Source organism: Equus caballus, chromosome 22 (genome assembly GCF_041296265.1).
Source record: "Equus caballus isolate H_3958 breed thoroughbred chromosome 22, TB-T2T, whole genome shotgun sequence".
Lineage (NCBI taxonomy): Eukaryota > Metazoa > Chordata > Mammalia > Perissodactyla > Equidae > Equus > Equus caballus.
This window is the reverse complement of record NC_091705.1, coordinates 26,520,164-26,544,912: the sequence shown is the minus strand read 5'-3', so window position 1 is coordinate 26,544,912 and position 24,749 is coordinate 26,520,164. Positions and strand designations below refer to the sequence as shown.

The 24,749-nt window shown below is 39.4% G+C and overlaps 1 protein-coding gene and 1 long non-coding RNA gene across 7 annotated transcripts in view; one reads left to right on the top strand and one right to left on the bottom strand.

Moving 5' to 3' along the window:
• PIGU (phosphatidylinositol glycan anchor biosynthesis class U) overlaps nucleotides 1–24,749 on the top strand; it is a 114,902-nt gene that overhangs the window by 51,979 nt on the left and 38,174 nt on the right. For all 6 annotated transcript variants that reach the window (XM_070247370.1, XM_070247371.1, XM_070247369.1 and 3 more), the window contains 2 exons: nucleotides 5,794–5,903; nucleotides 8,119–8,219. In XM_070247370.1, the coding sequence (XP_070103471.1) occupies nucleotides 5,794–5,903; nucleotides 8,119–8,219 (211 nt within the window). The remainder of the gene's footprint in view (nucleotides 1–5,793; nucleotides 5,904–8,118; nucleotides 8,220–24,749) is intronic.
• On the bottom strand, nucleotides 13,141–14,664 carry LOC138920151 (uncharacterized). The gene is made up of 2 exons (XR_011430868.1): nucleotides 14,388–14,664; nucleotides 13,141–13,341 (listed from the first exon to the last, which is right to left on the bottom strand). It is a non-coding gene; the product is annotated as an uncharacterized lncRNA (long non-coding RNA).

Genomic DNA, 24,749 nt, shown 5'->3' with positions numbered 1-24,749 from the left:
TGGCCAAGTGGTTAAGTTCATGTGCTCTGCTTTGGCTGCCCAGGGTTCCTGGGCCCAGGCCTACACACCATTTGTCAGGCCATGCTATGGCAGCATCCCGCATAGAAGAACCAGAATAACTTGCAACTAGGATAGACAACAATGTACTGTGGCTTTGGGGAATAAAAACAAAGGAGGAAGATTGGCAACAGATGTTAGCTCAGGGCCAATCTTCCTCACACACACACACGCAAAAGATCAGCTTAATCTATGTAGCTTGATATCCACTCACTGTGCAAGTTCAGGCTTTCTAGAACAAATGGCATTGAACTACACCTATATTAATGAGCACCCTTAAAAATCTTCCATTCCTTTCACTAGTTTTCTTTCCAAAGGGAAAAGAATACAGCTTTTAACTCACCGTGTTATGCCTATCCGAAGTAAAATTGGATTCCTAATGTAGTTTCTGTTTCCCTGCAGAGAGCACTCTGGAAAATTTGGCATGTATTAAATGCCTGTTGAAAGTATTGATGTAAACTTTAGTTTTAATCCATACGTAATAGCCAAAGGGAATTGTATAGTGGGGCCATTCTCATTTTCCTGGGTTCTGAGAGAGTTAATAGATTAACCATGTGTACTATCCATGTTATTTAAAAAATTGGCTGCAGTCCTACTTGACTGGCTGGGAGCCACTGAGAGGATTTAGACTGGGGTGAGAGAAGGCTGCATCCTATTCATGTTATCTGTTTGTAGTTCATTTTCACGTCTGTTACCAAGTAATAGAACCAGAAATAGCAGTCTGCCATTCTGTGGCACTGGTCATCAGTAACAAATAAAACTGAATTCGAACAAAGGTGAATTCTAGAATTTTAGACCTCCAAAGGATTTTTAAAATATCTAGACTGAGGGTTACTAGCTTGGGGTCCATTTATAGCCTTAACAGGTCTATAAAAACTTGAAATGGTATAGAAAATTGTATGTGTATGTGCATATGTCATTTTTTCCAAGTAGTCCATGGTTGTTATCAGTGCTCAAAGAGTCCTTGATTCATCCCCTAAAGGATTAAAAACTACATTTTAGAGATTTAGTATTGCTAAGACCAGGGAGTATACATCTTAAACTAATGCAGCATTTGTGACAAGATGAACCTTGAGGGCATTATGCGTAGTGAAATAAGTCAGATAGAGAGAAACAAATACTGCAGGATCTAACTTATATGTGGACTCTAAAAAAGTCAAATTCATAGAAACACAGAGTAGATTGATTATTGCCGGGGGCCGGGGGTGGGGGAAATGGGGAGATGTTGGTCAAGGGTACAAACTTCCAATTATTAAGATGAGTAAGTTCTAGCGATCTAATATACAGCATAGTGACTCTAGTTAATAATATTGTATTGTGTCTTTGAAAGTTGCTGAGAGAGTAGATCGTAAATGCTCTCACCATACACACGCACAAAAGATAATTACGTAAGGTGATGGATGCATTAACTAACCTTATTGTGGTAACCATTTTGCAATATATATGTATATCAAATCGTCACATTGTACACTTTCAACTTACACAATGTTATATGTCAATTATATTTCAAGAAAGCTGAAAGAGAAAAGAAAAGAGAATTTTAGGGGCTGAGGTGAAATGCTTTAACAGGATTCCCTAGAAGGCCAGAGATGAAATAACTGGGCATGAGATTCATAAACAAAGGAATTCAGAGATAAATTAGCATTGGTTATTTTCTTCTCCAAGATAGATTGTATATGTAAACCACAATCTTTGTTCTTTGAAGTTGTATGCTAAAATATTTTGGGGTGATTTTTATGATATCTGCAGCTTACTTTTAAATGGCTCAGAATGAAAAGTGTGCATGTTTGTGTATGTGTGTAGAGATAAAGAAAATGTGGCAAAATGTTAACAATTGATGGATCTAGGTGTTTTATTGAATTGTTCTTTTAACTTCTCTGTAGTTTGAAATTTTTCAATATAAAACACTGGAGGAAAAAATAGATCCATGTCTGTACCCACTAATGTGTGTGTGTGCGTGTGTGGGGGTGCACATATATGTGTGTGTATATATACATGGCATATGTGAATATCTAAGGGGGATTGGTAGCTTTCGTTAAGAACACAAGCAGCCAGATCTTCTCGACCAAGATTTAAAACTGAAATGTGTTTTAATGAAAGTTGATTAAAGATGCTAACCTCGTGTGTACTCAATTTTTTTTTTCTGTTCAACTGTCATAAAAACATCACAAATATACTCCAGTTAAAACAACTATTAATGGTGGGGGAAGCTTATGAGGGCGTAATGCAGCTAGGTTTCAGTTAGTTTCCTAACAAAGTGAGGCTTCAGTGTCAATAGGAGAGATACCTTTAATTTACAGCACCAATCATCTTAATTCATTTCTTAGTTATTTCTGAGTTTATATGGAAACATAGAGATTTTTGTTTTATTCTTTGTGTGACTTAAAGAGCGAGAGAAAACCAAATGAGCTGTTGTCAATACTCTGTTTTTTAGCATACCAAAATATTCTGTTATCACTGAATTCTGTTAAGACTGAATTAAAATTTGGCATAGTTTTGTTTTTCCATCCTCAGAATTCAGCCTATTGGAACCTAAGGTTTCTTGGTCAGAATAAGAGTTTTATTTACACTGTGTCGAAAACTAACTCTTTCTAAATGGCAGATTTTGATGATGCTAATACACCACTATTGATTTAAACAGAATATCAGCAGATCTTCCTCAGAATCTTTCCCACTTGGTCAGAATGGGCCCATATCATATAGTCTGGAAGCATGTCAGTCTTGCTGGCATTTGAGACTTTTCATCCCTGCTAGTGAAAGTGTGTCTACACGCAAATACATCCTGGAAAACTATGGTGCAGAGAGGAGACTGCATCCCCACCTCCTCTCCAGGTCTTAGCCTGTGGAATATGAATGCTGATTGATTTTGACCTGTTGATTCTCAGGACATTTTACCTGTACCTCACTTGACAAAAGCAACCAAGTCTAGTCTGTCCTTATCTGAGTTTGTGCTTCCTATTTGGATTCAGAATTCGTCTTGTAAAGCTGCAGGTAGTTTGACTGGGAGTGATAAAAACCTGTATCCCCTTAATGTGATTAGAGGTTTATGAATTTGGAGGATAGGCTCCTGAATTTGGCAAGTGCTGAGGCTAACAGTTGGAGATGCGGAGGTGGGGGAGTGTTCACCCCCTCCACCCTCACCCTGGCACCATAGGTTTTGAGGATGCAAATGGGTGTAGACACAATTTCAGTGATTAGAAAAAGCTCTTTATTTGAAGTAGGAGAATTATGTCCTTGAAAAACCAAATCTTGCAAGGGATAAGGAAAGGGCTGCATGGGGGGGGATAAAAGGGAGGGAAAACTCCACTCCAGAGACTTTTTTTAATTCAAAAATTTCTACTGAAATATAGCACACATGGAAAAGCATATAAGCATCTGTGTACAAGCTGATTAACGATCACAAAGGTAACATCCAAGTAATTACCCTTTAAGTCACTTTTAAGCTCTCCTGTGATGGCTTTAAGTCTCGTCATTGTCAAGGCTGCTGAATATATCTAGAAATACTTGTCTTTGGATTTTAAGTTGTACTCCTTAACCTCATTTATTTTTATACTTCTAATATTTTCTTGATGTGTGCCTGCGTGTGTTTAATTTTCCTCAGATTTTTAGCCACTTTCCTGTCTCTAACTGGATGCAGTGGGAATTTTTAAAGGGATTTTGCCTATGCTTAGGGGAGCTGAGTCAGTGTTGAGCCTGTGAGGCCGGGCATTATGGCAGCTGTGCTGGTGAGATTAGGGGAGACAAAAAGAGAGGTAGCAGAGAATCAAGATTGTTGCCCTGACTGTCCTTCTCTCCTGGAGACACTCCTTTCATAAAATCTTTCTGATTTAAAGTATTTTGGAAGATTGAGGTTATGAGGAAGTACTTTTCTTTCACTGCTGGCACAGTGTCACCTTTGCCCAGGGTCTACACATCCCTCTTTAGTTGCCTCCGTCTCTTACTGTAGTCCTGCTGGCTGGCTGCCAGCCTGGGGATTGAGTCTGCATTCCCACCTGTCTCTCTGGCTGCTCGGGGATGAACTCCCTGTTTCCTTTTAGCAGCCTTCTTTGTGGATCTCACCCTCCAGACCCCTTAGCTAGTGGGGCCTCCATGCTTCTACCGCTGCTGCAGCTGTCCTCACTAAGTGCTTTGTTTGCGGAGCTAGCCCCCTTCTCTCTGATAAAAGCACCTTAGTTTATACTTTGTCCTTTTAGTTAAACAATCCCAGCTGTGAATGGCAGCATAAATCTCACTGATGATAATTCCCACCACTTGGACTCTCAGAGATGCTCAAAGGGAGGTTTTTGAAGTTTGTTCAGCTTTTCTGATTAAGCCTCTACCTAAACCTATACAAGAAATCTGGGGTTACCTGTATTCTGGTGATGACTCCTTGATTTTCTTTGAAACTGAAAGATGGTTCTTTAAAAATTTTTTTTTTAATTTAAATTTTTTTAAAATTCTGCAATACCTAAGACATGCAAAAATATATAAAGAATAATACATACTGTGAACCTATTTCAGCTTAAAAAATAAAACATTCCACATATAGTTGCCTCTCTGACAGTTTCATCTCCTTATTCCCCCTCTCACCAGCTTATCATTCCCACACATGACCTTAACTTTTACTACATTTGTAAATATCCCTAAATTACATATAATATTATTTTGCTTGCTTTTAACTTTATGTAAATAGTGCAATGCACTATATGTTCTGTTGTCATCTGCTTTTTTCATCATTAAATCTTTAATCACACACAAATAGTTAAGCACTTGCTACTTTGGTTTCCCCGAATTACTCTGTTTTATAATAGGGCGCAGTGTTGATTTTATACTGTCTAAATAAGATTCTCTGATCATTAAATAAGCAGGGCTACCCATTTTGGGTTCAGAAGCTTTTCCCATCTATATTCTGACCCATGTTTGCTTATAGGATTGCCTAACGTTTTTTCATTCTGGAACACACCCATGAACTTGTTAGGACAAATCAGGGGAAGGCAAGAGCTTTCCACCCCATCTCACTCCCTCTTAACTGTCCAGCTGTCCAGCCATACCCAGCCCTCCCCTTCCTTCTTATCATGCCCATTGCCCACTTCCTCTGTGGAAGTCAAAAGCTTGAAACGAGAGCTCAGAAGAGAACCCAGGGTACTATGACATTCAGGGGATCATTCTACTTTGCATGAAAATATTTCACTTTGCTGATTGAACTTTGGAGTCCTTAGGCCCCTGATGATAACTCTTCAAAATGGCTAAGAACTTTGCCACTTATCCAGCAAATATTTATTGTTTGCTCACTGTGCCAGGTATCAGCAAATAACATGGTCCCTGTCCTCATGGAAGTCATAGTCTAGTGAGGAAGACAAGTATTGGTCACATAAATAAGTTAAAAAGTTGTAATTGTGGACAGTGCTGTGAAAGAATGTATATTATGGGGAGACTTTACCCAGGGGAGGGGTGGGGGCTGAGTGTGCCTTCCTGGGAAGTGATGATGTAACTGAGATCTAAAGACTATATGGGAGTTAACAAGGGAAAGAGAAGAGGTTGTTTCAGGTTAGACGCAAAGTCCTGGGAGCAGGAGGGACGCGGCATGTTTGTAGCGCTCGAACCCAGAAAGTGAGAAGTGAGGAGAGTGGGTGTGAGATGAGCTGGGAGAGGTGGGGCCAGGCCAGGTCTGGCCACGTGGGCCTTGGCAGGACTTTGTCTTCATTCTAAAAGCAATGGGAAGTAATTTGTTTCATGTGTTTTGTCATTTTTTTCCAGTTTAAAAAGCAGAAACTCCTCCTAGAACTAGACCAGTATGCCCCAGATGTGGCCGAACTCATCCGAACCCCTATGGAAATGCGTTACATCCCTCTGAAAGTGGCCCTGTTGTAAGTATTCTCTGACAAAACAGGGCTCAGTGCCAGCGAATGCGAGGAAAATCTGATGAGACTTTCTCATGTTGTTTGTTGTATTTTTGGAGATTTGCAGTCTTAGTCATCAAGTATTTGCTGTAGTTCTGTTGCACAACTGGGGTTCTGGCCAGCAAAAGAGACAGAGCCATTCTGTTTCTGTTGGGACAAAGCCCCACACAGGGACATGCACAATCAGCCCTTCACAAAGGCTTTTTCCCTCGATGCTGATCTGGGCTCCAGCCTACTTGTAACCAGCGTTTCTAAAAAGAAGTTCTTCAGTTGTGATATATGGATTGAATAAAATTCTGATCTTTATGTGGCTGTTCTTTCAAGCAGCTCCTATGTTTTATGTATGATTTAGTCCCCCTTTGTGGTTCAGAAACTAAAGTAAAGTGCCAAACAGACCCATCCTAGCTAGGTGACCAGTATGGGAGATTGAAACTTGTTGAGGCTCTATGAAAAAATTCCCTATGAATACTCAGTGCTGCCAGTAAGTTTAATTCTTTCAGGTTATTCCTGTTTGTATTCCTCAGATAGGTAAATGTAAATAATTATTTGGTCAACTCATAGTCATTAAATATTAATAATATACTAATTTCTAGGGATATGCAGTAAACAGGACAGACAAGTTTCCTTGTGGAAAAACATGACTTTAGAACTTCAGAATTAGAAGGAGGCTTATGAGGACAGTTTATTCAACCCTCTGCTTTGTGTGTGAATCTCCCATTCAGTATTCCAGATAGGTGGCTATGCAGCTGCTTCTTGAATAACACCTGCTATTTACAAATAGCTTTTTTCCCCCTCTCACCAAACAATTTTGAGGTATCAGTTCCTATCTATGTATTTCAGAAATATTGGTGGAAATAATAGAACCAGAGGGTTAGCAACATTATGAATCCCTTATGGACTCATATGTCTCTTGGGGGTAGTTTTGTAATAGCAGCAGCCATTTCTTTAAAGGGTTGTGTAACAAGCCTTTCTGTAATTGCTGAAAAGAAAACACCAACAATTTCTGGGCCTTTGGCTTTAGAACTGCTAATCTTACAGCCCTGGGAGGTATTGAATTTAAGGTCTTTCTTTGTGAATAATAATTATAATCTCTCCCTGAGACACTGGTATATTTCTTCCTATCTGATAATCAGAATTATGTAACTGGTTTCCCTTTTCACTTTGTCTGCCAGGAAACTCAGAGCCAGATTTGAAGCTGATTATAACAATGCTGTGGAAGATCCATTTGGTCTTCTTTCTGTGGCCTTTAGTTTTTCCTTTTATTTATGTTTTCCCTGGTCTAGATTCTTTATTTCTCTTTTTGTTCTGCTGTTATTTTTCATCTGTTCTCATTTGAGCTGCCTCACATCTTTTGTGGAAGCAGGATAGAAATAAATACAAATAATAATCCATTATGACTATATAAGATTTTCCTACTTAGCATTTCAAATTCATTTTCTCAGTCAATTCCTTCCTACTTGAGGAAAAGACTAGGTGTTTCAGCTTCATTCATTCCCAGTGGAAGTTCAAGATGTCCTGTGAAGTTCTATGGCAGCTAACTTGCTGAATTCAGCAGGTACTTATTCTGTCCTTGGGGTCTGGCATGGTAGATGCAGCTTGACTACCAAAAGGGCTAAACCTAAGCTACTCTGACCTCTCGAATGGGAGTAGCCTCTGTCAGAGTTTAGAAACCTGATTGAGGAAAAAGCACTTTCCTGGTTTTCAGAGCCAACTGTAGCCATTCTTAAAATATATGACTCTGTGGGAATTGGTAGAATTTTCATCATTTTTGAAGTCTCTAGTAGTAGAAAGAACATTGGTTTTAAAGCCAGAAAAGCCTGATTTGGGATGTATTTATTAACTTGTGAAACCTTGGCAAATTCCTTAACCAGTGAGTCGCAGTTTCCTCATCTGCAGAACGGGAATCATGTTATTGCTAGTTTACAGGATCTCTGTGATGATTAAATATGACGGTTTTTCATGAAATGCATAGCACAGAGTAGGCAGTGAATGTTCAGTGTCTTTTACTCATTGGCCTCAACCCAACTCCATTCTCTTTTATGTAGGAGAACTCATTTCTAAGAAGTTGGCTTCCCTTGAGTATGCTTCTAGTAAATCTCTTGAACTTCCTGACTGTGGTGGCCTGGACTCCCTGGTCCTTTGACCAGGATTACTAATAACAAATATGTGTGTTTTTCCCCAGCTATCTCTTAAATCCCTACACGGTCTTGTCTTGTGTTGCCAAGTCTACCTGTGCCATCAACAACACCCTCATTGCTTTCTTCATTTTGACTACGATAAAAGGTAAGGCCCCAAAGGAAGGTACAAAACGCAGTCCCTGATTTGTGTAGGGTTTTGTAAAACTTTATGCTGTAGATTTTTTAAAAAACCAATGTAACACTTAAAAACATTTTTTAAAATTACAGTAGTAATATGTTTATTATAGGAAATTTAGCTAAGACAAGAGAAAAAAATTAATTAAAACATCCTGAAATTCTACCACTCAGAGAGTCACTATTAATATAGTTCAAACAAACAAACAAACAAACAAAGGCTTATAGTGAGAATGGCAGCCTTCTGCCTCTGTCTTCCCAGCCCTCGTTCAACTTCTCCAAAAGAACTACTTTCTGGCTTTTGCTAGTATTTATTTCCATATTTCTAAATAAGACTTCATATTGCTATTTCATGAATTATAAATTTTAAACATTATCTATTGCATTTCCATTACGGGAGATAAAGATTTAGCTCTTTTGTACCCATATCTTCACTTCCCTTTACCCAAGTTTCCTAGAGAAGTCAAGTCACGGTTTTGATTAAATCAGTAGTCAGTACCTATATTTTATGACACTATGTATGTATTATTCACTACTGGGCAAAGTAGCAACTATGATTACTTTTTCTTTCTTCTACAACCTTTTATTTTTCCCAGGGTTAATAATTGTCTTTTTTATTTTGCTTGTTTGGTTTTTTTCTTAGGCTTTGTACCAACCAGTATTTTTCCCCCAGTTGCTCTGCTGTAGATCTGTCAGTTGCCTAACAATAGTTTTTAACAAATGCTTAAATTCATCAAATAGTCTATCAGTTCCATTATTTTTCTGGAGACCTCCCTCACGCATCCTCCTTCCTGACCCAGTCTGTGCTGGTTGTTGTCTGGGCCTGGTGCAAAGCTGTCATGCTGGGACTTCCGTTTATAATTCTCCTGTGTTGTATGCCTTCTTTCCTGGGTTCCTTCTCTCCTTTATTCATTTCTTTCCTCTGTTTTGCTAAAGTACTTACTTTAGTAGTTTTCTAAGAAAGAGTGTATTCTCTTTTCTCTGTCTTCTTGTTTGGGACATACATTAGATATGTGTATGAGATATGTATTATGAGTCATTCCAGGTCTGAAAAAAGTCTTTGTTCCCGTTTAGCACCAAATTAATAGTTGGGGCAAGGTATATAATTCTAGACTGGAAAAACTTTTTCTTCAAAATTTTCTTCAAAATTTTGAAGGCAGTGCTTCATGGTCTGCTAGCATCCTGGTTGCTATTGAGCAGTTTGATGCCATTATGTGTAACCTAATTTTTCTCTCTGAAAGATTTAGGATTTTTTTATCCTCAGTGTTTTGAAATTTTGTGATGCTGTGTCTTGACCTGAGTCTTTGTTTCATTCATTATGCTGGACACTTGGTAGGCACTTTTAATAGAGAGACTAGAGTCCTTTAGTTCTGGAAAGTGTTTCTGTACTATTTTTCAAATTCTCTTTTCTCTGTCTTCTTGTTTGGGACATACATTAGATATTGGACTTTCTTGATTGATCTGATTTGCATATTTTATTTTCTATTTATTTTTCCATCTTTTTTACTTTTTCTGGAATATTTCATTGTTTTTATCTTCCAACCCTTTCATTGAATTTTTTATTTTTGTTTTCTTTATTTTTATTTTTTTGGGGAAGATTAGCCCTGAGCTAACATCTGCTGCCAATTCTCCTCCTTCTGCCGAGGAAACCTGGTCCTGAGCTAACATCCATGCCCATCTTCCTCCACCTTTTATGTGGGATGCATACCACAGCATGGCTTGCCGAGTGGTGCCATGTCCGCACCCGGGATCTGAACCAGTGAATCCCAGGCTACCACAGCGGAACGTGTGCACTTAACTGCTGTGCCACTGGGCTGGCCCCTGAATTTTTTACTTTTATATTATATTTTTAAGTTCTTTCTGGGTCTCCAGTTGTTTCTTTGATACATCCTATTATTATTTTATTACCACAATGTCCTTTCTTATTACTCTGAGTATTTTTTTTCAGTTTCCATCTGTTCTAAGTATAGTCTCTTTATCTTCCTGGTTCCCCCCCGCTTTTTTTTCCTGTTTGTTTTGGGCTCTATCTTTTATATGGGAAGATTTTTCTCTTATTTGTGCTGATCCTTGGCTGTCTGTTATTTAAGAGTGAGGCACTAACATTTATTTAATCTCATTACTTTTCAGCTCACACTTTTCTTCAGCCCATTACTGGGCTTAGTATCCCCTAGACCTGTGCCTCTTTAATTTTCTTCAAAACTGTAGTCTCTGGGGATGGAGTAGAAAGTTGTAAGGATGGGGTATCCAGGGGTAGTCACCTGGCTGCACATGGTTGAGATGAGACCTGAGGTTCTGACTGGTCTGAATACAAACTTGTAGCTTGCTTTTCATCTCTGTACCTTACCCCCACCTTCCACAGTACCTGATGCCTTCAAGGTGCTAAATTTCTCAGAAGCTCTTTGTGGTGAGTTGGCCTGATTTTTATTGGTATTCCTTTCTGGAGGCCATTGAGCTGTAATTTCTTCCATATTGCTAAGTCATTTACCCCTCTTCCATCTGCTTTATGTTTCTACTATTGTGTTAAAATTTATTTTGCTATAATCTCCTGTCCTGTTCTTTGTGGTTTAAGACCAGTTTTATTCCTTTATTGTCATTTTAGTGAGGTTTTGGAGGAAGAGATGATACACATGTGATTAATCTACCATTTTTAACTGGAAGTTTATTAGCATTTGGGGTATGTATTTCCAGATTGCGCCCCCCCCCCCCCCATTTTTCTTTCAGGCTTTTAAATATTATATCAATAACTATTGCCACAAAAATGTTATTTAACAAACCGCTCCAAAACTTAGAGGCTTAAAAGAACAATAAACATTTACTTGGCTTATGTAAGTCAGCTGATCTAGGTGGCTAGGCAGCTTGTTGGTTTTATTGGGGCTCATTCATGCAACAGTGGCTGGCAGGAGTTGGCTAATCTAGGGTGGGCTCCTTTCCACAAGTCTGTCATCCTCCTGGACCAGGAGACGAATTTAGCCATGTTCTTCTCATAGCGATGGCAGAGGTACAACTCTGAGTAAGCCCAATCAGGCATGCGCTTTTGAAGTTTCTGGTTGCATCACATGTCCTAGAATCCCACTGATCAAAACATAACACATGGCTGAGGCCAGGGGTGGAGACTTCCATCCTGTCCACAATGGGAGGGTACTGCAAAGTTACATGGCAAAGGGTGTAGACATAGGGAGGGGTGGAGAATTGGGGCCAATAATACAGTCTACCACATATATCAGTAAACATCTAGTTTGTCATTTTATTTTATTTTTTTTTTTTTTTGTGAGGAAGATTGGCCCTGGACTAACATCTGTTGCCAATCTTCCTCTTTTTGCTTGAGGAAGATTGTTGCTGAGCTAACATCTATACCAATCTTCCTCTGTGTTACGTGGGATGCTGCCACAGTGTTGCTTGATGAGCGGTGCTGGGTCCATGCCTGGGATCCGAACCTGTGAGCTCTAGGCCACTGAAGTGGAACATGTGAACTCAACCACTACGCCACCAGGCCGGCCCCTAGTCTATCATTTTAAATGGTTGCATACTATTCTGTTGTATGGATGAATGTAGAGAAGTTCTTTAACCAACTTCTACTGTTAAATATTTAGGTAATTTTCCAGTTTTAAGCTATTAAAATAATACTACAATTAATTTTGTAATATACAGTAATTTTCACACCCATGTTCAGTTTTCTTTTTTCTTTTTTTTTTTGTTTTTAAAGATTGGCACCTGAGCTAACAATGGTTGCTAATCTTCATTTTATTTTTTCTGCTTTTTCTCCCCAAATCCCCCCAGTACATAGCTGTATATTTTAGTTGTGGGTCCTTCTAGTTGTGGCATGTGGGACACCGCCTCACCATGGCCTGATGAGTGGTGCCATGTCCGCACCCAGGATCCGAACCAGCGAAACCCTGGGCCACTGCAGCGGAGTGCGTGAACTTAACCACTTGGCCATGGGGCCGGCCCCCAGTTATTTTCTTACAGTAAAGTCCTAGAAATAGAATTATTGTGACACTGGGTGTGCACCTTCTTTAAGATTACTGAAATTTTTTGCTAAATTGCCTTTAAGCGTTTTACCAATTTATACTCCCGTAAGAAGTTGTATGAAAGTTCTTATTTCCCTAAATTGTTGCTGAATAGTTTGCACACTCGGGAAATAAAGAATCAAAAGTCATACATAGAACCTTTTACTTACAGTTTAGAGTGGCACATGGGAATGATTTAGGTCTTCATTAGACGTTGTTTCTCTTAGAGTGGCTGTGGGTGGTCTTTCTGTAGACCCTTTAGCTTAACTTATTATCAGGTTACTTAAAATGACTAGATATTGCATAAACCGAATTGTCTTTTTCTGAAGATTGTGATCATTTCATCAGAAACAACTCTGAAATAGTAAAGACTCTTTGCCGTCTGAGAATACTCCCTGCCTCAGTCTGTATTTCCAGAGTAGCAGGCTCAGGTAGACTGATTTATCAAGGTGTCTATTAAAATAAAGAAATATATGCTGCAGCCTGGCAGAGGAACTATGAGTATTGGCCTTTGGAAATGTCACCTTTAAAACGGCTGGGCACAAAGATAGAAAGACTGAAGACATGGCCTCTGAAGGTGTGTGCAGTAGGCATCTCACACAAAAACGAAGTGTGCCATTTTAAAAACATCTTTTGTACAACCCTTTAATCAATGGAGAGGTTTTGTTTAGGGGAAAAACATGTAAAGAAGTTATGTGTATCTCTTTTGCAGCTACGTTGTTTTTGGTTCCACAGGGCAAATGTTTTTATTATTATATTATTCTAGATTTCTGTCGAATAAATTCATAGACATTTTTGTAATGTTATACACACAATTTTGTTGAACTCTTATCACTTATTTCATGTGAATCATGTATGACATTGGTCACATATTTGTCAGTTTCTTTAAATCTAAATTTAATTTTTCTTAATTTTAGGAGTAGTTCAAGTACTTGGTAAGAATGAAAGAAATTCAAACATATAAAATGAGAAGTAAGTCTTTCATCACCTTGCCCCACCTCCACTTCCATTCCTCAGGTATATTTGTCATGGGGTCCCAGGCTTTCACTTTTGCTGGACATGTAAGTTATGTTTCATTGTTGACACCTGTAAATAGAGACCATCGCAAATTACATTTCTAATCTATTAAAATATTTGAAGAATTCTGTTTTAGTTAGGTCTCTGAACTACTCTAACTCTTGGAGTGTATTAGTAATCCCTACTAATAGTGTATACAGTAAAGTTAGTTCAGTTATGAAATCTGCAAGTCCTATTTCTACATTTGACATTTGTACCACATAATTAGATATTTAATAAAATTAATAAGGGAATAATTCACTTTTTATTTAAAGAAGAAAACAGTTGGAAGAATTCACAAAGGAAGGAATATAAATGACTAAAATATATGAAAAAATATTCAACTACATAGATAATCATTAAAGAAAAGCAAACTGAAATAACAAAGAAATGGTTTTTTTTTTCCCCCTGTTAGATTGGCAAAGATTTTAGAAGATAAATCTCAGTGCTGGCAAAGGTTCTATCAAATAGGTATTCCCCCCATGGCAAGTCGACTTATCAATGAGTACAGTCCTCTTGGGAAGCAGTTTGGCAGTAGTCTTAAAATGTTTGTACTTTTGATTAATTCTACTTTTGAGAACTCATCCTAAAGTAATGCAGAAATACAGACAAAACTTTATGGTGCAAAGTCATTAATTGCAGGATTATTATAATGACCAGAAAAATCGGAAAATACTTCAAAATAGAGAGAGGAATGGCTAAGTAAAACATGGTTTGCCCATGTCGTTAAATAAAATACAGTTTACCCATGCACATGATGTTTAAAAATAATTGTAAATTATGTGAGAATACATTTGTAAAGCAGAATACAAAATTGTATATTTTAATAAAATGTAGTCTGAACTATGTTAAAACAGTAAAATTAGATAGAAAATAGATTCCAAAAGAGTAATACTTGTTTCTGTAGAGTGAGTTCATGAGTGATTTTTCTTTCCTTTTCGATTTTTTTTTTCTTTTTGAGGAAGATTAGCCCTGAGCTAACATCTGCTGCCAATCCTCCTCTTTTTGCTGAGGAAGACTGGCCCTGAGCTAACATCCGTGTCCATCTTCCTCTACTTTATATGTGGGACACATACCACAGCGTGGCTTGCCAAGCGGTGCCATGACCTCATCCGGGATCCGAACCTGTGAACCCCGGGCCACTGAAGTGGAACGTGTGCACTTAACCGCTGTGCCACTGGGCCAGCCCCATCTTTCCTTTTCATATTTGTTTTTTTCCCAAATTTTCTTCAATGAGCACATAATTAAAAATAAATTAACTTGCTTAATAAAAAGATAGGGACAGCGGAAGTAAACCTGGCAACTCTCTCCCCAGACTTCCATGGAGCAGGTGCCCCACAGGAGGGAGTGGCTTTGTTTGCTTTGTCCCCTTGACTCCTTCTACTTACTCTCCCTTGGCTTCCTCTGTGGCAGCCGAGGGTTGCCTGGGACACACTGAGAGCTGCATGCCAGGACAAGGCCCAGGCCATTGTTTTGTAATGTCCTTGTTGGGGTGTTGGCCAGGAAACACAGGTCTGTGGGCAGGGTTGATTTTAGTTTAGTGGGGTAGCTTGGGTTTCACTTCAAAGGTTGGTGCTTTGGTCAAGGGGTACTCTGCCTTTCAGTGAGCTAATTAAAATATTCCATCCCTGTGAAGTAGTCTTCATTAGGCTTTAAAAAGGAAAACAAACAGATGTTAATAGGTACTCCTGCTTGTTCACTGTTGGTGTTTGTCAACAATGAGATGTCCCAGAGTAGGAATTTTTGAGTTTTGCCACCTAAGGACCCTTCCAACTCCTCTTCTTCCATCAAAAGAGGCCTGAGTGACAGGACTTGCTTCCCATGGAAAAAGAAGGATCCCAGTACTATCAGAGGCAGTCCAGAGTGATTAAGAGCTCAGGCTGCTCTGATGTCAGACAGATCGGGTAGCTAATCCCGGCTCCACCATTTCCTGGCTCTATCACCTTGAGCAAGTCACGTAACTGTTCTGGGCCTCAGTTTCCTTATCTGTAACATGAGGATTGAAACAGTCCCTGCTGCATAGGGTGAATATAAAGAATGGATGAGATGGTGCATGTAAAACACTTAGCATGGTGTAGGGTCATGTACTAAGTGCTCAATAAATGGTGGTACTGCTTGTCACTCTCAATAATATCCTCCTTTTTAAAAGATCCCTCAGGATTGATGGGGTCTCCCTGAGCCGTCTGGGGACGACTAGGAGAAGGTTAGAATGAGAAGTTTTCTTCTTGGCACCCAGTCCTAGAAGAGCAATGTCAGAGTGATGATCCTGAGGCCTGATGAGCCCATCACTTCATATCGGGTTCCTCTAGGGTAAAGCCCTGCCCTTGAAGAGAGTTGTAGAGGACAAGGACCCAAGGACACTAGGACCAAGCAGCCTGGGGTTTCATTAGATCAACCCAGCTTCAAAACCTGCCAGTTCAGGTTACCAGTTCTGTAGCCTCATGCAAATCACACAGCCTCAAGAGCTTCAGTTTGATCACAGAGATAATATCTACCTCGTGGATTAGTGGAGGAAAATGAGAACTATAAAATGCTTAGTATGCTTCCTTAGCAGAACCCGCTCAACAAATAGTCGCTCTGCTTATTGTGATTTTTATGGCACAGCCAAAGATTGACATCAAGAAGGTAGCGTAGTGATGCAGATAAAAGAGTACAGGGTCTGGAATGAGACTGTCTGGGTTCACATCCTATTACTGTTATTCACTGGTTTTGTGACCCTAGGCAAATAAACTCTCTGTCCTTCCGTTTCCGTATCTGTAAAATGGGGATAGTAATAGTACCCACTTTATGGAGTTATTGGAGGGACTAAATGACTTAAATATGTCTAAAGTGCTTGCAGTCCTGGCTGGAACAGAGAATGTGCTCAGTAAATTATCATCATTATCGTTGATATGGATGGACTAGTCTGAGAGAGCCTGCCTTGTTAAAAGAGCACTTGGCAAGGAGTGTAGTACATTGGGCCAGGCCCCAGCATCATCTCCTCCTCCCCAGCAATCTTGCTTGTTGCTCAGGCCCTAGCGCAACTTTCTCTTCTGAGTGTCCTTTAGGACCTGAGTCCTTTTGACCACATTCCACTCTGTCCCACTGCTTGTCTCAGCACAGGTCACTGTCTATGACCTAGCCTCTGCTCATTCCACTTGAAATATAGATGTTGAACAAGCATTCACGGCCCCACCTCATCTGCATTCCTACTCTATCCTGTAGCTATGCCACCCACCCAGGCCCAGATCACTTCAAGGTGCAGTCCCTGGAGGCAGAGTGTTACCCCAGGTCCTGCCTAGGCTTGTTTTGGCCCCTACCCTGACACAAATAGACAGTTGGAAAACATATTCAAAGCTAGATTGGGTAGATGATGAAATTCCCTGATACTATAGCCAGTGAATGTATACATTTGATTGATTTACTTTAATGGTCTCGTGATAAGGCTGAAGACTGGGGCTTGTACAGAAAACTTAGCGTGTGAGTATCTGGGCTCTACTAGCAGATAAAAGGTAGGTTACATCTTTTTTTGGTAAAACTCAGAGTCCTCTTGGCATACTTCCTCCTGGTTAGATGAGGAGTATGCTCTACCTCTTGCCCAAATGAGGCTGCCATTTCAGGCATTATTTGAAATGTCATACCTAGGCCTGTGGGTAGATGTTTTTGGATGACTGTGCAAGCTAAGCCCTCCATCATATGACCCCTACATACCTGCTTGCAGAGACTTTTTAGATTATAATTTTTTTGAGGTAACATTGGTTTATAACATTATGTAAGTTTCAGTTGTACAATATTATAATTTGACATCTGTATATACTACAGCATGCTCACCACCAAAGTCTAGTTTCCATTCGTCACCATACAGTTGACCCCCTTTACCCATTTTGCCCACTCCCAGCCCCCTACCCCTCTGGTAACTACCAGTCTGTTGTCTGCTTCTATGAATTTGTTCATTTGTTTTTATTTTGTTTTGTTTTTTATATTCCACATATGAGTTAAGTCATACTGTATTCATCTTCCTCTGTCTGACTTATTTCACTTAGCGTAGTACTCTCAAGGTCCAGCTACGTTGTTGCAAATGGCAAGATTTCATCTTTTTTATAGCCGAATAGTATTCCATTGTATATATCTATACACCACATCTTCTTTATCCATTCTTCTGTCAAGGGGCACTTAGGTTGTTTCCATGTCTTGGCTATTGTTTATGATGCTGCAGTGAAATAGGGGAGCAGATGTCTTTTCGAATTAGTGTTTTCTATTCTTTGGGTAAATACCCAGAAGTGGAATAACTGGATCATATGGTAGTTCTATTCTTAATTTTTTGAGGAATCTCCATACTGTTTTCCAAAGTGGCTACACCAATTTACATTCCCACCAAAGGTGTATGAGGATTCCCTTTTCTCCGCATCATTTTCTACGCTTGTTATTTCTTTTCTTTTTGATAATAGTTATTCTAATAGGTGTGAGGTGATATCTCATTGTGGTTTTGATTTGCGTTTCCTCAATAACTAGTCGTGTTGAACATCTTTTTGTGTGCCTGTTGGCTATCTTTATGTGTTCTTTGGAAAAATGTCTGTTTAGATCCTCTGCCTTTCTTTTAACTGAATTGTGTTTTTTTGTCGTTGAATTGTATGAGTTCTTTTTTTGTTTTGGATGTTAACCCCTTATCAGATATATGATTTCCAAATATCTTCTCCCATTTGGTAGGTTGTCTTTTCATTTTGTTACGATTTCCTTTGTTGTGCAGAAGCTTTTCAGTTAGATGTAGTCCCATTTGTTTATTTTTGCTTTTGGTTTCCTCGCCTGAAGAGACATATCCGAAAAGATATTGCTAGGATCAATGTCAAAGATCGTACTGCCTATGTTTTCTTTTAGAAGTTTTATGGTTTCAGGTTTTACATTTAAGTCTTTAAACTATTTTGAGTTAATTTTTTGTATGATGTAAGATAGCAGTGTAGTTTCATTCTTTTATGTGTAGCTGTAGATTGCTTTTTATTTGAAGTATAACATATATACAGATGCACAAATCATTCGTGGATAGTCCAATGAATTTTCACAAAATGTTAATTTGTTTTGGTCTTGTAACCAAAACCATTTGTTTGGTTTTGAGTAACCAGCACACAAATTAAGAAACACAATGCTGGTGCTGGCCCTGTGGCATAGAGGTTAAGTCCATTGCACTCCGCTTTGGTGGGCCAGGTTTGTGGGTTCAGATCCTGGGCTGAGACCTACACCACTGTCAAGCCATGCTGTGGCAGCAACCCACATATAAAGTAGAGGAAGATTGGCACAGATGTTAGCTTAGGGCTAATCTTACTCAAGCAAAAAAAAAGAGGAAGATTGGCAACAGATGTTAGCTCAGAGTGAATCTTCCTCACCAAAAAAGAAAGAAAGAAAGAACGAAACAGAATGTTACCAACATCCGCAAGAGCCCCTTCTGTGCCCTCTTCTAGTCATTCCTCCTAATTCTCACCCTGTTTTTGCCATGTTGAGCTAATTACAGTTCCCAGCCCCCCACCCCCAGCACACCATTCTCTCTCTCACCTTCCTGCCTGTGTACATGCTGTTCCTTTGGACTGCTGGCTTACCTCCTCATTGTTCATAACTCAGCTGTCAGCCTGCCCTAATGGGCCAGGTATGCTTCCTTTGTACTTTCCTCCTGTGTTTTGTCGTTGTTTACCGGGAGCTCCCTGAGGACAGAGACTGTCTGAGTCACCAGTCTCCTTGGCACCCAGCACAGACTTGGCATAGAGCGGGCACTCCAGAAATGTTTGCTTATTGAACAGTTTGTCTAAAATATTTGAAGCCACCTTTTACTTTTCTTTATCTCCCCTGACTCTGCCCCAAGCATATATCATCCTCCTTCTGCCTTCCTAACCCATTCTTCTTGCCCCTTCTAGCTTTTTTCCAAACATCTCAGCCCTCTCTGAGTGTCTTGTGTGCCTCCATACTCCCCCTCACTTTTGATCAGACTGTGCATGTGCTCCATCCACACCTGCCCCAGCATCCCACATACCAGGCTCCTGACTGTTGGAGCACTATGTTTCTGCCCCCGGACTGCAGGCCTCAGCCATCCGAGGATAGTGTACTCCACAGAGAGCATTCTCTGTGCCCGGCCCCCTGCCATAACAAGTCCTCAGCTGCTATGCTGCAGGTTCTGTTTTTTTCAAGAGTCAGATTTATTTTGTGCTTTGCCCATGTTTCATTACCCTGTGTTTTATACTTCATAAGTTTTCCTTCCTCAGTAACATTGGTTTCAACTAGACTTATTATGGTGATCATTTAGCAGTATATACAAATATCAAATCAGTATGTTGTGCACCTTAAACTAATATAATGTTATATGTCAATTATATCTCAATTAAAAAAAGAACATTGGTTTCCTTTAATATGCTTGCGTTTTTTAAAGAATTTAATATGTATCACTGAATGATATTCATTCATTCATTCACACGTATGCCAGGTGGTAGAGATTCAAAGTTAAGAGAGGATTATTGCCCTTGAGAAACTCATGGACAAATGGGGAGAGAGAGAAACATTAGCAAATTATTATAAGACAGTATCAGTATTGAATGAGTTAAGAGAATAGGCACTGGAATCAGCAGAGTGGGTTTGGGTACATTACTTAACCTTTCTGTTTCTGTGCCTTGGTTTCTTCATCTGTAAAATGGATAGAATAAAAATGGGTAAAGAATAGAGCTTTCACGAGGTTGTTGTGATATTTAATGGGGGCCTTTTTTGAGTCAGGCACTGTTCTTGATGCAGAGGATACAGAGGATAGGTCCCTTGTACCTAGTATGTGATCGATAAATGTAGCTCTAATCACTATTGTTATCAACTCTGCTTAGGCCTCATGGAGGAAGTGACATGAGACCTGGCCACTGAAGGGTGGGTCTCTACTACAAAGCCGGCAGAGAAGGACAGCTTAGACAGGATGAATAGCCTGAGAACAGACATGGAAGAATGAAAGGGCATGATGTTTTCAAAAACGAGGGAATGATCCAATATAGCTGGGGGACAGGGTATGTGTAGCAGAGTGGTAAGAGGTGAGGCTGGAGAAAAAAGACCCAGATTGTGAAGGGTCTTGTTTGCTTTTGGAGTTTGGACTTAATTTGATAGATGAAATAGAACCATCAGAAGTCTTTAAAGAGGACCTTGTCACAATCTAAACTGTTTTAGAAGGATCCTTCTGGTGCTTTTGTGGAGAATGGACTAGATGGGAGGGGTTTGGGGAGACCATTGAGGAGGAGAAGGAAGAGGCTGCTGAAACTCTTGGTGAGAGTGAGAACTGCAGTGACGAATGCTTCAGAGGTGGATCAACAGAGCATGTGACTGGTGTAAGGAGTGTGGAGGAAGAGGGTGAAAGCACAGCTGGGGTGTCCAGGGGCATATTAATGCCATTTACTGACAGAGAGAATAGCAGAAAGGAATTTTTCCTTCCTAATGATTCCATCCAAGGCAGGCAGACTGCTTCTTCCTCATCTTGGGAACAAGTATTCTAAAACTCACAAGTCCATTCTATTAGGCTAATGAGCCCTTTCTTCTCTCTTGGGCCTTATAAATAGTCAGCTACTCCTGACGAGTAATTGCTGATCTCAGGCAATTAGGGCAGAAGGTGGCTATGTTTATTTCACTCCCTGGTGTCTCCTGGGGAAGAGAGGTGAAAGTCATGTGTTTGTTTTCACCACATTTTTAAGAATGGATGGAGGCAGAACATTAGCCTCCCTCCTCTGGTAATAGACACATGGGCCTCCTTTCTCTCCCACACCCAGTATCTGTGGAAAGCCATGTTAACTTTAAAAATTCTTTGCAGTTTTTACCTCTCTTAGCCAGTTTTCCACAAAATGTCATTCAGATTTTTGGCCAAGTCAAGGACTCCTGAGCCCACCCTAGCTGTTGGGCTCCAGAACAGCTGCTTTCCCACCACTGCCATCTCCCTATCTCAGAGTTGACCTGGTTCTGGTTATAGGTGTCTGCAGCTCAGCAGGTGTGTGGGGGCCTCTGCTGGTGGATCAGCTTGGCTTGGCATGACCCTGTCCCTGCTCAGTCATGTTTACAAGTACCCTGGCTATAGGACATCATGCCTGGTAGTAATCAACATGGCAAGACAGCCCACCCCATAGAATTCTGTCCTTGGTCTTTTACTTCCAGCTTCCTCCTTTCTCTGCCTTCTTTCCACTTTCTTTCAACCATGAATTATTCCTAGCTGGTGAGTTTCCTTGGTTTGAGGGATGGAACACTCAAAGTTCTTTCCGTTCCACTCCATGTCCTATGAAGTAGTCATATTCATGACCCTCCTTCTTCTAAGAAGGCTCTTAGATGTTTCAAGTATATAGACCATTTTGGTGGGCAAGTGATCCTATGGAACATCTCCTTCTGTTGTCTCTGGAGCTGAGCTGGGAGAGGGTAAAATTCCTTGGACTGAGTGGAGTGACTAGTTCCTCCTTTTATGAAACATTATTGAGAGGATGTCTGTTATTTTTGGTAAACAGTTGACCCCACATTAATAAGAGTGACCATGGGTACTGCCATTTTATGAAACACTACCGTTGTAAGACACCCGCCTTGGATCATCAATTGCACCCTAATTCTGGGCCACTTTGAAACCTCTGTTGTAAACTAGGGTTCTCTAGCCTTGCTTTTAAGGTACTTGCTTTTAGGTTACTTCATTGTCTTATGCCATTTGAAAGGGAGTGGCTATTTTTTTTTTTCAGTTTTTTTTTTTATTGAATTATTGATAGGTTACAATCTTGTGAAATTTCAATTGTACATTAATGTTTGTCAGTCATGTTGTAGGTGCACCACTTCACCCTTTGTGCCCACCCCCCACCCCACCTTTCGCCTGGTATCCACTAAACTGTTCTTGGTCCATAGTTTTAAATTCCTCATATGAGTGGAGTCATACACAGATTATCTTTCTCTTGCTGGCTTATTTCACTTAACATAATTCTCTCAAGGTCCATCCATGTTATTGCAAATGGAATGATTTTGTTCTGTTTTGCAGCTGAGTAGTATTCCATTGTATATATGTACCACATCTTCTTTATCCATTCATCTGTTGATGGGCACTTAGGTTGCTTGCACGTCTTGGCTATTGTAAACAGTGCTGCAATAAACATTGGGGTGCACAGGACTTTTGGGATTGCTGACTTCAGGCTCTTTGGATAAATACCCAGTAGTGGGATGGCTGGATCGTATGGTAGTTCTATTTTTAGTTTTTTGAGGAATCTCCATACTGTTTTCCATAGTGGCTGCACCAGTTTGCATTCCCACCAGCAGTGTATGAGGGTTCCTTTTTCTCCGCAACCTCTCCAACATTTGTTGCTATTAGTTTTAGATATTTTTGTCATTCTAACGGGTGTAAGGTGATATCTTAGTGTAGTTTTGATTTGCATTTCCCTGATGATCAGCGACGATGAGCATCTTTTCATGTGCCTATTGGCCATCAGTATATCTTCTTTGGAGAAATGTCTGTTCATGTCTCCAGCCCATTTTTTGATTGGGTTGTTTGATGTTTTGTGATTGAGTTGCGAGAGTTCTTTATATATTAAGGATATTAAGCCTTTGTCAGATATATGACTTGCAAATATTTTTTCCCAGTTAGTGGGTTGTTTTTTTGTTTCAATCCTGTTTTCATTTGCCTTGAAAAAGCTCTTTAATCTGATGAAGTCCCATTTGTTTATTCTTTCTATTGTTTCCCTTCTCTGAGAAGGCATGGTGTCCGAAAAGATCCTTTTAATACTGATGTCAAAGAGTGTACTGCCTACGTTTTCTTCTAGAAGCCTTATGGTTTCAGGTCTCACCTTTAGGTCTTTAATCCATTTTGAGTTTATTTTGGTGAATGGTGAAAAAGAATGGTCAATTTTCATTCTTTTACATGTGGCTTTCCAGTTTTCCCAGCACCATTTGTTGAAAAGACTTTCTTTTCTCCATTGTATGCCCTCAGCTCCTTTGTCAAAGATAAGCTGTCCATAGATGTGTGGTTTTATTTCTGGGCTTTCAATTTTGTTCCATTGATCTGTGCACCTGTTTTTGTACCAGTACCATGCTGTTTTGATTACTGTAGCTTTGTAGTATGTTTTGAAGTCAGGGATTGTGATGCCTCCCGTTTTGTTCTTTTTTCTCAGGATTGCTTTAGCAATTCGGGGTCTTTTGTTGCCCCATATGAATTTTAGGATTCTTTGTTCTAATTCTGTAAAGAATGTCATTGAGATTCTGATTGGGATGGCGTTGAATCTGTAGATTGCTTTAGGTAGAATGGACATTTTAACTATGTTTATTCTTCCAATCCATGTACATGGAATGTCTTTCCATCTCCTTATGTCATCATCCAATTCTCTCAGAAAGGCCTTGTAATTTTCATTATATAGGTCCTTCACTTCCTTAGTTAAATTTACCCCAAGGTATTTTATTCTTTTTGTTGTGATTGTGAATGGTATTGTATTCTTGAGTTCTTTTTCTGTTGGTTCATTACTGGAGTATAGAAATGCTACTGATTTATGCAAGTTGATTTTATACCCTGCCACTTTGCTGTAGTTGTTGATTACTTCTAACAGTTTTCCGATGGATTCTTTGGGGTTTTCTATATATAAGATCATGTCGTCTGCAAACAGCGAGAGTTTCACTTCTTCCCTCCCTATTTGGATTCCTTTTATTCCTTTTTCTTGCCTGATTGCTCTGGGGGAGTGGCTATTTTTTAAAAAATATAAATCAGGTTTTTTTTTATGATGAAAACAAACCATGTTCACTATAGAAAGTTTAGAAAATACAGAGAAGCAAAAATGAAAAATCATCCATAATCTCACCACCCAGAGATAACCACTGTGAATTTTCTGGCCTAACCTTTTAGTCTTTTTTAAGAAATGTGTTTGCATATATTTTTAAATGGATCATAGTATATATGTCTTTTATAACCTTCACTTAATAGGATGCTATAAGCATCTTTCAACGTCATTGCAAATTCTTTATAACATCATGTTTAATGATTCTGTAGTGGTCAATTTTATATAAAGAATGGGGACATGCATTATTAATAAAAATTAATATGCTTTAATTTGAAAAAAATAATAAATATATAACCTAAAGAGTACCTAGGGAAGGAATGTTATAAAAATAGTGATGGAGTGTGGCAACATGCAAAGGGATAAGTTTCACAGCTCTGAATAGCATAAGCAATAACTTGTAGGCTATATCAATTAATAAGTTAAATAGGCCTGGATGCCAATAGACTTGATCCCTTTATTCATCTTTGGGCTGAAGTTTTGAAAAATCTTTCCATGTCTGAAAGTTTTTCAAGAAATATACCTGGAGTGTCTCAGGTTGCCAAAAGTAAATGGTTTTGACTTCCTTGCTTTCCTTTCATTAGAAATCAAGCCAAGAAGCTCTCACTCTGTGTGCATTTGCTTAGCACCTTGTGTACTGGTAGACATTTGGCAGGTGATTGTTTGAGCAGTTCTGGA